General features: G+C 39.7%; 1 protein-coding gene across 2 annotated transcripts in view; it reads left to right on the forward strand.

Annotated features, from left to right (window-relative positions):
* The first annotated feature begins 4086 nt into the window (after positions 1-4086).
* LOC144646384 (citron Rho-interacting kinase-like) overlaps positions 4087-12704 on the forward strand; it is a 34219-nt gene continuing 25601 nt past the window's right edge. Inside the window, exons 1-9 of one of the 2 annotated variants that reach the window (XM_078505940.1) lie at positions 4087-4388; positions 4853-4944; positions 5572-5655; positions 7285-7529; positions 8046-8139; positions 8868-9068; positions 9635-9788; positions 10656-10863; positions 11990-12248. In XM_078505940.1, the coding sequence (XP_078362066.1) occupies positions 4202-4388; positions 4853-4944; positions 5572-5655; positions 7285-7529; positions 8046-8139; positions 8868-9068; positions 9635-9788; positions 10656-10863; positions 11990-12248 (1524 nt within the window). In that variant the 5' untranslated portion in view covers positions 4087-4201. Of the gene's footprint in view, positions 4389-4509; positions 4543-4852; positions 4945-5571; positions 5656-7284; positions 7530-8045; positions 8140-8867; positions 9069-9634; positions 9789-10655; positions 10864-11989; positions 12249-12704 lie in introns of those variants that run through there. The other variant, XM_078505941.1, reaches the window with a different exon arrangement.

Raw genomic sequence — 12704 nt, forward strand, 5'->3', positions numbered from 1 at the left:
ATTAAGGATGAAAAGATAAATTTCTGTTTAATTTCTGTAAAACCAAAGGTCCATAGTATCTCATGTATTCTTTTTTGCGTAGTATGTGAATACAAATTTCCCCTTCGAATTTTAAAAAATGCGTTAATCGCAGGTTTTGACTCATTAAATGTTTGGCTTGTTGTAATAATTTTGTTTGTTTTTGCTGCCGGATCAAGTTTGACCAACGGACTGCTTTACACTAGATTTTTAATTTTCTCATCAGTTCACCATGGATTTTTAATTTTCTCGTTAGTCATTTTTTACGACGAGACCGTTACAATGATAATATATAGATTTAGGCCAGCCTAAAAGGGGAACTCCACATTTATTTATTTTTATTAAGTCAAAAATAATGCTTCTATTCTGGTAAACAAGCGACAACCAATCCAGTGTAACGTCCAAGCTAAGGGACAGTGCGCGCACTGCTACTAAATGGTACGATCACAATCTTCTTGCTGGAAACCTCAAAAATATCAAACTATGAACATGGGCTACAGTCAGGATAACAGCGCGGCACATGCAATTTGTGTGAACAATGAGGAAATCAAATCAGTAGAAAGTCTCAATCTACTGGGTGTTGCAATTGACTCCAGACTTAACTTCACAGATCATATAAGCTCAATTTGTAATAAGGGAAGTCAAAGGATCGGCGTTATCATGAGACTAAGAAACTTAATTCCAACAAAGGCCAAGCTAGTTCTATTTAAATCAGCAATCTTACCGTACCTAACGTACTGCCATTTAGTTTGGCACTTTTGTAGATCTAGTGACGCGCGAAAACTAGAAAGGTTGCAAGAAAGAGGATTGAGGGCGGTTTATAGAGACAAGATTTCAAGCTATTCACAATTACTCAAAAGAGCTGAGTTACCAACACTTATGAACAAGCGTTTGCAGGATATTTGCATCCCAATGTACAGAGTGAGGCACAGACCATGTCCTACCTATATTTGTAATATTTTTAATAATCATAATTCTTCCTACTTTTTAAGACAGTCAGACTTTTCCACACCAAGTTTCAATACGGTTACATATGGTAAACATTCTTTGCGATATCTTGGACCAAAATTGTTGGGAAAATTATCCCCAGACATAAGATCAGCTGAAACTTTAAATATTTTTAGGAAACAGATACGCAAATACGATATTACTCTGCTCATAGATGATGGCTACAAGGGCTGTTCCCTCTGCTCCTCATAATTATTTTATACAGTTTTAAGTATTTTTAATTCTCTTTTTACATATTTTTTATATCTGCTTGTCATAATTATCTTTATATAGCTTTAAGTATTTTAAATTCGCTTTATAAATAATTTTTAATATCTGATTATCATAAATATTTTATATAGCTCTAAGTATTTTAAATTCCCTTTTTACATATTTTTTTAATACCTATTAATTGTGTCCCCAAATTAGTATGGGATTTTCCCAGGCTATGTGGCCTTGACACATTAATAAAGTTTATCTATCTATGAAGTTTATCTATCTAAACTATTTAACGTACGGTGGCCCATAAATGCAAGATATAATTATTTAAATCATTCACAGCACAGAATTTATGGGAAGATCTGTAAAATTTTGCTCAGAAAGAAATTAAAACCATATTTTTGGCATAAAATAAGGCTTTGCAATGCGGTAAAGTTTGTTACTTTTCATTTGGGTCTTGTCATTTACTTTAGCGAACCAAAACAATTCTGAGCTTAGCTTCGTTTCAACACAATCATTTTGTAGTGTTGTTGATGATAACAGTCTCAGATGGGGTGGCTTGGTCTGAAACAGGAAAGGTCTTGACCCCAGCGGAGCACCCTTATCCGAACTTTTCTAAGTGCCCCTGCCTAAACGCGGAGACCAACTAAGAGGGGTTGGGACGAGAACCCGGGGGGAGGGCACTCCCCTAAAATGGCCTATACGGGGACGTGCCGCTGGATAGGGTATGGTTTTTGACTCCTCCGGCCCTGAACAGGGTATATAATTTCAAGCTCCTCTGTCCTAAACAGGGCCTGAACCTGTCCTAGACAGGGTATGGCTGCAAGACTGTCGTCGAGTATTTACATTGTTTTCGCTTTCGCTGCAATAAAAAGCATTATTTTATTTGCTGGGATCGGTGTTTCGCATTTCAATGCGTCGAACATCGCGTACCGGACGCAATAACAAAAAAAGCGATTGTCGATGTTGTCCTTTGTCCTAAATAGGGTTTTCAAATAAGGGGTGTGTCCTACACAGGGTAGGTATTTTAAGTTTTTATTGTCCTAAACAGGGTCAGGGTTTCAAACCCCCAGCGGCACTCCTATACATAAATGTAGGTCAAGTACCCCCCCCCCCCGGGGCGAGAAGGGGGAGGAGATGTGAAAATAACCATTATTTATGCTATGTATGCTAATTTTTTGCCCTATTAATGACCAGTAAACTTATGAACATTATGAGCCGCTGTCATGGAGCTAGCATTTTTGTGCTGTACATGGCATAGCAAGTTCAAATGAAAAATAACCGGCAGCTGACAACAAAAAACCCGCGTATAAAAGAACACGCGTATTTGGGGGGAGGGGTTCGGGGTGTTCTTAAAATTGTTTCTAAAAATTATAAAATACTGCATAGACTACCAACAGATGAAATCAATGTGCATTGGAACTAACCTTAACTGCACTTAAAATCAAGGCAATCATATTATATTCCAATAATCAAACTAATCAACTAATCAACTGATTACCCATCGATTACTCATTGATTTGAGGAGATTGATGCCCGGGGATTGATGTCATTGATCATCGATTAGTTAATATGCCTAGAACTATGCCTGGATGTCGGTATGTGTTAACCACTGTCAGGCACTGTTCTAGAAAAAAAACATGCCAATCAGAATACAGGAAAGCCGTTGTATATTCGACATTATTATTCAACACATGCGCGCGCTGCCCATATATGGTCAAAATGTCAAAATGTTAACGATATCTGTCATCCGTACATAACAGATATCCTGCGATCTTAGTATGTAGGTTGCGAAGATTCGTCCGAAATCTTGTAAAGCGCTGCATAATTATAGTTTTTCTTTCTGCAAAAAGTGTTTGGTTGGCAATTTGTTGAATAATAAAACAATTATCCTGCTCAATCTTGCGGAATATCGTCTGATTTTAGCCAACTCGGCCTACGGCCTCGTCGGCTAAGTATCAGGCGATATTCCGCGCGATTTCGCAGAATTATTGTTAAGTATTCAACCCAACCTTCCCATCGTGCGCTGCGATCTTATTCTCGATGAAATGTAGTTAGCGTATTTTCTATGGCATGGTATAAAATAGTTACACAACACTTTCTCGTGGTATACTATGGAATATCCCACTTGTCACTTGTATTTTCTTCGTATACACACTCGCCTAAAGGCTCGTGTGTATACCGAGAAAATACAAGTGACTCGTGGGATATTCCATATTATTATACATTGGTGTCACCAGCTTGATTTTGATTGGCTATAAGCACGCAGCTAATTCTTGCTTGCTGTTTCTCTTACGTCATACCTACAGACATTAGATTTTACATATGTAGAAGTGACGTCATACCTACAGACAATAGTTTTATGCATTCAGATTTTGCAGATTTTGTGCAGATTTTGTGCGCGCTCTTGTCTTTACAAGTGCAGCTCAGGAATGTGCATAATAAAACAATTATTGGATTCGGTTTTCGCATGATAGCGATAATTATCAAGGCCAAAGTTTCTGTTATCCGCCTCAGCCTTCGGCTTCGGCAGATAACAGAAACTTTGGCCTTGATAATTATCGCTATCATGCTCAACCTCATCCAATAATTGTTAATTTATATATCCTATGTACTACCAAACAAGACTGTTAAGAAATTCCTGAATAATTAGCGTACACGCGAAATAAAATATATAAACTGGAAGTTTCTCTTTTTTGTATTACCGTAACAAAAAAAATTCCACAAAGTGTTTCGAAGTTCGCTCCATTCAAGCAATTAACCAATCAGATTACTCGTTCCAACGGATCCCACCAATCAGAGGACACTTAGCGGATTACCGCTGGCATTTTCGCAGGCTCAAGTCACTGCAGCAAACGGTTTTCCTAGTCGGTTTCAACTGGTTTGTTATCCTAATTTTGCGAGATTTATCGGCGGGTTTCTTTCCGTTCCACTTGATATTTTGCCTTTCTGATGTGCTCGTTGACTTCTCTCAAAAATGGTTGATTCGATTTCTACTCGTTGCGCCAAACTGAATCAGGTCTTCGCGGGTAAAAATGTTGGTCGAAAGTCGAGTGGCGCCTTTACTCGTGAGGCCCTGTTGGATGCCTTCCTTCTTCTCTTCGATGAATGTAATTCAGAGTATATGCTCAAAGACAAGAGCATTTCTGGATTCGTTAAGAAGTGTAAGTATTAGAAAGATTTTGTGCTTTGTAATCGCTGAAATAACGCAAAATGTTTTGACATTAATTGAGTAATAGTATTCTAAATTCAATTCGAAAGGTTCGTGGTTACAGTACTGTTCAACATTGTGCTTTGCACATGTCTCCTCGATCGGATGTAAGCTGAAGTCTTTCTTTTCCAGATTTATTATTGTATAAACTCTAAAAATTTCTGAAAAAGATTTACAGCGAAAGAATTTTATATGTAGGACAATTGCATCTCTCTTTGAATTAGTTTTAATTACAGTTTTAGCTCATATAAACATTTACTCTTAGCTCTTCGGGGTGTGCATCGATAGATCTACAGTATCTACAGTTAAGACGCGATAAAATCACGATGAATGCTCTTTCCATCGATCTAATGCTGCAATTCCTTTTGAGTAGTGGTTAATTAGATAATTGCGATTCTTATTTTCTACATTCCACAGACCAGCCCATGGTCGATGATCTTCGGAAGCTTTGTTTGAGCAAAGATGATTTCATTGTACTCAACACAATTGGAAGAGGACATTTTGGGCAGGTAATCAAATCATAACCAAATACGTTATATATTAAGCTTACTAACTGACAGCTTGATGATCCAAATCAAAGCAGTCCCTGAATTTTATTTTCCCTTTGAAAGTTAACGGACAGCAGGATAAAAATGCTTCAGGAAATAACCGAAGAGCATTCCACAAATGTTTCTGAGCATTTGAAATTCTATTTATAAGTGATTGCCCAATGGGATATTAAGGAATACAATATCTTGAATATTGTTTTCATTTTAGACCTAAGCAATATTATATAAAGGGCTCAATCAGGGTTCACCTAGTACATGTAGAATTTTTGAAATTTTTATTTGCTTTTAAAGAAATGGGAAGATTCCGCACAGTCCCATACATTTATGTATGCAACTATTCATACTATCACTATACACAAACAGCAATATGAAAAGAACGAGTCAGTCAGAAAATTGCATGCATAATTAATGTATGGGGCTGTGCGGAAATCTTGCCAAGATATGTTTAAATTTAATATTTATTTTTAAAGTATAACCTGTTTATTATTAATAGTTTATAGGCAGCATACATGTAATATACAAACAAGACAGCAAACAAAACATTGTCATATATTCATAATTAATATCATAAATATGTTTATATAACAGGTTCAGGTAGTCAAAGATAAACAAAGCGGAGATGTGTTTGCCATGAAGACATTAAAAAAGTCGCAAACCTTGGCACAAGAAAGTGTGAGTACATAAACTGTTAGTAGTTAATCGGTTTATTTCTCTTTATATGGGACGCTTGCTGTAACAGACTGACAGTACCTTGCTCTTTCCATGGCAAGAGTACAGGGCTGGTGTAGTTTCCCATATTCTGATGTGTAAGGCGGTGATAACATGATACCTGGACGACTTTCATACAGGTGTGAGTTCATCCAGGTCCTCTCTTGTGGCTCTGTATTCATTTACATGATATCACCCAAAAATGTGATGCCGGAGCGAGTCCTAACCGGTGTGAGTTCACCCCCGGTTTCTGTACTGGAGCGAGATTTTTATTCTGACTGTTACCAGGGATGTAGCTAAGAAAACGCTTAGTGGGCTCACCAACAAGCCCAGCTGGCCTTTCTGGCCTTGGCAGCTCCAAAAGTTTATCTAAGTCATTGTTTTCATGTGAAATTTCAGCCGGATATAAGTTCTTCTTTCAGTCGGTGAAATTAGCTGGCAGCCGTCCCTTAGTGACATCCCTGTGTTACATAAATTTGTTTCGGTGTCATGTAAACGTGGTGTGACTCGGCTGACAACTTTTCATTATTTTATATTCTTTTTTTCGGCATATAAAACCCACCCCCCAAAAAAAACGTTTTTTTAACCCTTTTTTTTTTTTTTCTCGCATGGGAATGACAGTAGTGCTGGTATCATGATAATACCTCCTTAGTCTTTGGGAGCCCCCGGGCCCAGTGTACTTGTCAGCTATCCATTTAGAAAGCACCATTCTGCAAGGATTGTGCATGGTTAAAAAACTGTTCCCAACTTTTTAAACCAAATCAAGCTTATGTACAACAAAAAAAGTATTGAGTGAGTTACTATAGGTCATGCTAGAAAAGAAAAAATTTTTGTCTTGCCTGGGCCATTGCCCATTAGGCAATGGATAATGAAGTCACTTGCCCGGCAGCAAAATGTGATTATCCCATATGACCAGATGGCTCTTTTTGAGCCCTGATCTGGTTGTCGGGACAAGCTAAGTTGACTTCCCTAGCCAGGCAAGTTACTTTTCATGCACACTTGCCTGATGGGCAAGGGCCATGAGGAAAGTGGTCTGCCTACTACATGTTACTTACTTACTTAGGCCCATCGCTCCAGGTGGAGCATAGGCCTGACAACAGCCGCCAGCGAGCCGAACTGGGCCCGCACAACACTGCCAGCGAAACCCATACAGCCGCTCCGGGCGACGCCACGGGGCGACCTCTCCCTTCCCTGGGGGTCCAGTCGGACGGCGCGTGAGGCGGCCCGCAGGGAGGCCACCAGCCCCTTCCAGAATCGCCGCCAATTGGTTCTTGATCCCCGCGCCACACTCCTCGGCGATTCCAGGCCAAATTTTCTCAGGCCGCCTACACATGTATTCATGATTTAAAATTAAAAAGTATACTAAGTTGAAGTGTGCAACTGCCCCAGTCAAGCAGAATTTGAGGGCCACTTGTCCAAAGGCCAAGCTGGAATTTAATTTTTTTCAGTTTGGGTGTACATGTATGAAAAAAAAAATACTGGTTGACAGAGTTCCATGCAGGTTGGAACAGACCTCCATTTTCTTTTCTCCATTTTCCCTATAATGGACCTCTGTAAGAAGACCAATTAAACTGTCTACTGCATCTTTTTTAGGTTGCCTTCTATGAAGAAGAAAGAGAGATTATGGCACTGTGCAATAACCCATGGATAACTGCACTACAGTACGCCTTTCACGACATCCATAATCTGTACCTTGTGATGGAGTACCACCCTGGTGGTGACCTGTTGTCGTTGCTAAGCAAGTATGATGACATCCTGGAGGAGGATGTTGCACGGTTTTACCTGGCGGAGATGGTCGTCGCCATTCACAGCCTGCATGTACTGGGTTATGTGCACAGGTAAACTTTGTGACTGTTAACCTTTATATTAAATTAATATTGACTTGGACAAACGATAAAGTCGGGTATTCCCACTTATCTTTTGCATTGACCATATGTATGCATTATGACAACTGGTTAAGAAATCGCACATGATATGAAACAGTATTGCACTGTTAGTGTTCTCTGTATTACACTGTTAAGTAGTGCCCCCATTTAAGGATTTTGGAGCTACAAGTAAATAAATTCCTTATTTAATCGGATGGATTATCACTAAGATAAAGTACTTTCATTATTGGTTGGGCATGTTTCAATAATTTTTTACACCTTCTTTGTCCCTGCAGGGCTTGAAAAATTCTAAGGAAACTCAGTAGTATTAAAAGTATCAAGTCAGAGTACATATTATCTGTAAAATTATTGAGTATGGTGTACATGTACATGTATGGTGTACATGTACATGTATGTAGCTTCAATCCACCATATTCAGAACAGCTAGTTCACAAACTTAACTTTTGGGTTTCTGGATTTCATTACAAGGGATATCAAGCCTGACAATGTTCTTGTTGATCGGACTGGACACATTAAATTGGCAGATTTTGGTTCATCAGCCAGGCTTTCAGGAGACAAGAAGGTACATTACATACAGTATACATGTAAGCCACATAAATTCTTCTCATGAATCCATAGTATTACTGTACTTAGTCATTAAGTAATCTGGGTGCGATCCCAGACAACTTTACTCTCACAGTGCTCTGATCAACACCCCAGAGCTGTTCAGTTTACCTACAAGGAAGGCTGGAAAATCCGTTAATCTCTTTTTGCACTCTGGGTTACAGACACCTATCAACAGATGTCAACAACTACCAGCACCAGTCACAAATGACTTATTCACGACGTACAGTAAACAGAACCAACAAACGAACAAATTGCTAACAGAACGCCTTAATATGACTAACAATAAATGGATCACAACTGAACAATTACTGTTGACAAACTTTACACGAGTCTTACAGCTAACAACATCACAGCTAAACTGACAAATCGACTTCAATGGGCCAGACCTATAACTTAATTGACTGACAACAACTTTTCACTTGACTCTGAAGATTAAATGTATTTCCGCTCAGGTTGTTGAAACGTCAGTCAGTCACCAACAACTACTCTCACCCGGATGATCACACTAAACGTCCTAATGTAGACCTTAGCTTGTGGACGAAGCTTCTTCGCCCCATGGCCACCCTCTGGTGCTTCGTAGAGATAAACTATCCCTAGTAACACAGCCCCCATCACTCTTGGACTGTCAGTACTTACCCTCAAATAATTTTAATGTAACTAATTGCATGATCCATTTCAATGCAGGTGCACAGCAAGATGCCAGTGGGCACTCCAGAGTACATCGCACCTGAAGTATTGACCAGTATGGATGGGTCAGGAGGCCCATATGGCATGGAATGTGACTGGTGGTCACTGGGTGTGGTCGCTTATGAGATGCTGTGTGGACAGACACCTTTTGAGGCTGACTCTGTTGTCATTACGTACAGCAAAATAATGAATTACAAGGTAAATAACATGTCATGCAGAGGAGTAACTACAGAACTAAAGTAGAAAAAATTGAAACTAAGGAATGGTACTAGCTGATTTTGTGACTTCTCTGGTTGCATGCTTACTCTGAGTAGTGACGAGAACCCGCTGAATCATGAGAATGTTACTGAGAGAGAAGAAGTCAGACTATTCATATTAGATTCACCTAACATTGGAGCGAGAAATCAAAAAATATATACATGTCTCATTTGTATGATACCACTGAGATAGTGCATCATAATAAATTGTAAACTCAGTAAATGAAAAATACCGGAGAAAAAGGGAAACATTCACTCCTGGGAATGCCATGCACACATGCAGTGTGGGCGCCGCTCCCCAGGGGTCCCCCGGCTGGAGCAGCGGGTGTGGAGCGTGGACCGCGCAAGCCCCACTGCACCTTTCACCAACAAAAGTTAGTGCTGGGAATGATGCAAGAGGGTGACCAACCTGCTAGACTATTTGGAATTTCGAACTACTGTTTTTTGAATATGCACTGCACATGTCGTCTAAAGTTTCAACATTTCTTATTTTACTGCTTTTTGTAGACCTCCCTACAATTTCCTAAAGATGCTCAGGCCAGCAAGAATGCCAAGGATTTGATTCTTAACTTGTGCACTGACAGTAAAGCAAGGATTGGTTACGAAGGACTTGTTTGTCACCAGTTCTTCAGTGGCATTGAATGGAACAGCTTACAAGAAAGTAAGTGATGCACTACAATGAAATCCCAATTTCTTGAGCCCTTGATTTCTCTAACCTCCTGATAACTCAAACCAAAAGTCGTTTCTCTTGGATTTCCTTTATTCAGTCGAATGCTGCAATTTTCACCCCCCCCCCCCCCCGCCCCCATTTCTCTAACTCCCCAATTTCTACTGATGCACTTTGAGAAAAGTGTCAGGGCCGTGCTCTAGCAGGGCCCGGCTGCCAGAGGCAACTTACTTTTGCCTTTAGGCGACTTAGAAAACTTTACTTTGCGTTCATAAAAGCTTTAAAGAGCTGGGCACACAAGATTCCTTACATAAACCCTCGGACACCCTGCAATTATCCCAAGAGCACAGCTTTGGTGTCTGGCACAAAGAGACATGGGGCTGCTAAGACTAAAACCCAGACTTTGTATCCAGCATTGGATTCACGAACCATGAGCTAAAACTTAACAACACCTTATCTCCCAAAACCAGCAAATACATGTACATGACTTCTAGTACAGAATCCTTTCAAAACTGTTCAGTGCCAAATACAGATGTCTTCTAATATCAAACAGTGGTGAATGCATATGATCCACGTGTGCCATGTACAATTATTTTAATTAGTAATACATATTATCACAATCATGAAATACATACAATGTACACTCAGACAGGCACACAGAAAGTACATAGAAATTTTGAGGGGGATCCCTTTCATCCAATTGCTTGCACCTTCATCTAATTACTTGCATCACTGAGTATTAAGTTTCCGGCTTTTTTAATAACAGACCGTCCACCCAGTACTTATTGGTCTCAATGCATTCTCTGCCCCTCTTCCTCTCCGCCCAGTCCCATTGTTTAAACCCCTGTGTGCTTGTTTCAGCTGTCCCCCCATACGTCCCAAACTTGGATGGCGCTGCGGACACGTCCCATTTTGACGAATTTGAACCCGAGAGCCCGGATCCAATAACGCACCTGGAGAAGTACAGCTTAACTCAAGAAGGAAAAGGATTCACGGGCAAAGATCTGCCATTTGTGGGCTTTACTTTCTCAAGGAATCTCGCCATCAATCTTCCTTTCTCACCTAGAAAGTAAGTGGTACATGTATAGAGCGGTTTTCACTTGAGTGTCGAAAGTAATTTGCGTTTGCTTTGGTTTTGCATTACTACGCTTAGTGATTGGTTTAAAAATCTCGCGCCACTTTCTCGGCCAATCAAAACTGAAACCAAAACCAATCGTCTCCCGCTCGCGCACGTTTTCCCGCGCTCCGTGCCGGACACATGTATTTGCTTCGCAATTTGATTGGTTCACTGATTTGTTTGTGTCCTTTGTGATTGGTCGGAGTAATTACTTTGGTTTTGGTTTTACGACACTCAATCGAAAACTGCTCTAATTCTATTTTGAGTTATCCTTATTCCTGAAACCACCAACAATTTGGCCTCAAAGGTTGTCAAAAAAAAAGCGTGTGGCTGTAAAAAAAAAAGACGTTTACAGTGTATGAGCGCGCGGGGCGCGGAAAGGTCCGCGCGCGTGGATGATTTGATAAACCAATCAGGGAACAGTTGTAAATTCCCACGTTAAGGACAGATCCTTTATTCTGATTGGTTGCCGTTCGGATAAACTTGCAAAAAAATCGTTTGAAAACAGCGCTACTACTTTTGAAATTCTTTCTACTAGTTATTTTATTCTCACTTTCTCACTGTTTATATATTTAGTTGTTCAAAGGGTGAATAACGCTTTCCAGTATAAGAAAAATCACTATCTACTGACAAAACAAACATACATCTATTCTTTATTTGAACTTCGGATTTGCAGAGTAGCTGTAGAAGCTAATATATCTCCTAGAAAGGGAAAAAATAGGAAAAACTTCTCTCTTTCTCTCTCTCTCTTTTTTCGTTTGACGGACAAAACTACGCTATCCACTGGATAGTGATTTATTCCGTGGATAGTGTTATCTATCCTTTGAGTACTCGGGACTACATATGTTCATGTTCAAATTTTGAGCGATCGTATTTACCTACTCCAAAGTGATGTACCGTATTTACACGATAGGCCGCGGCGCTTATTAATTTTTCCCGCCTCAAGTGCGGCGCTTTTTAAAATTTGGACGCCACAAAGAATCTAATCTTTTAAAGTGATGTAGTTTGGGACTTTCAATGATTATGTTTCGGCGAGGTTTTGGATTAAACTCTTAATCTGTTTTCGTCTTTTACACAGAGCCGGAAGTCTTGATAATTCCCCCATGTCGTCTGGAATGCCTCCCAGCCAACTGAAAAGAAAGCTTACAATCAAAGCGAAGGAGCTGAAAGACGCTTTGCAATCTTGCCACACATTGAAAGATGAGAGTGTATGCATGAAAAAGAGCCTGGAAGACCTGCAAACTGCATTAGAAGAGAAGGAGAAAACGCTACGGAATGCTGAGTATGAGAGAGACCTACTAGAGAAGGAGAAAGTTCTGTATGACACACAAGTCAAGGTACGCCGTGGGGATTGAAGGATTTCGACTGCTTTAAAGTTGCTCCACCAGTAAATTTAAGGTTTCAAATCTAAAACTTGATATTGAGACTATCGAGGTATAAAGGCCAAAAGCAATTTCAACTTTAAAAGTTAGAAGAATATTAAAAAATGAAAATACTCGAGTTCGTTTAATGTCGTTGAAAACGTTTTTCGTGATAGCGGGAGTACAATCCTATTACTTTAGGAAGCTACTAACAGTTTTAACATGCCGCTTTTGTTACAGCTCTCTTTCGGAAACGTTCGGTTTTGTTTCGTTCGGTACGCCGTGGAGATTGAAGAATTTTCACTACAAAAAAGTTGTTTAGTAAATATGTATGCCACCTCTTGGTGTTTCAGATTTAAAACTTGAGATTAAAATCAACGACGTTTCAAAGACAAAAGCAATTTAATCTTAGCATAATTCCAAAATTCGTGA

This window comes from Oculina patagonica, chromosome 3, assembly GCF_052425735.1.
Source record: "Oculina patagonica isolate OP01 chromosome 3, crgOcupat, whole genome shotgun sequence".
Taxonomy (NCBI): Eukaryota; Metazoa; Cnidaria; class Anthozoa; order Scleractinia; family Oculinidae; genus Oculina; species Oculina patagonica.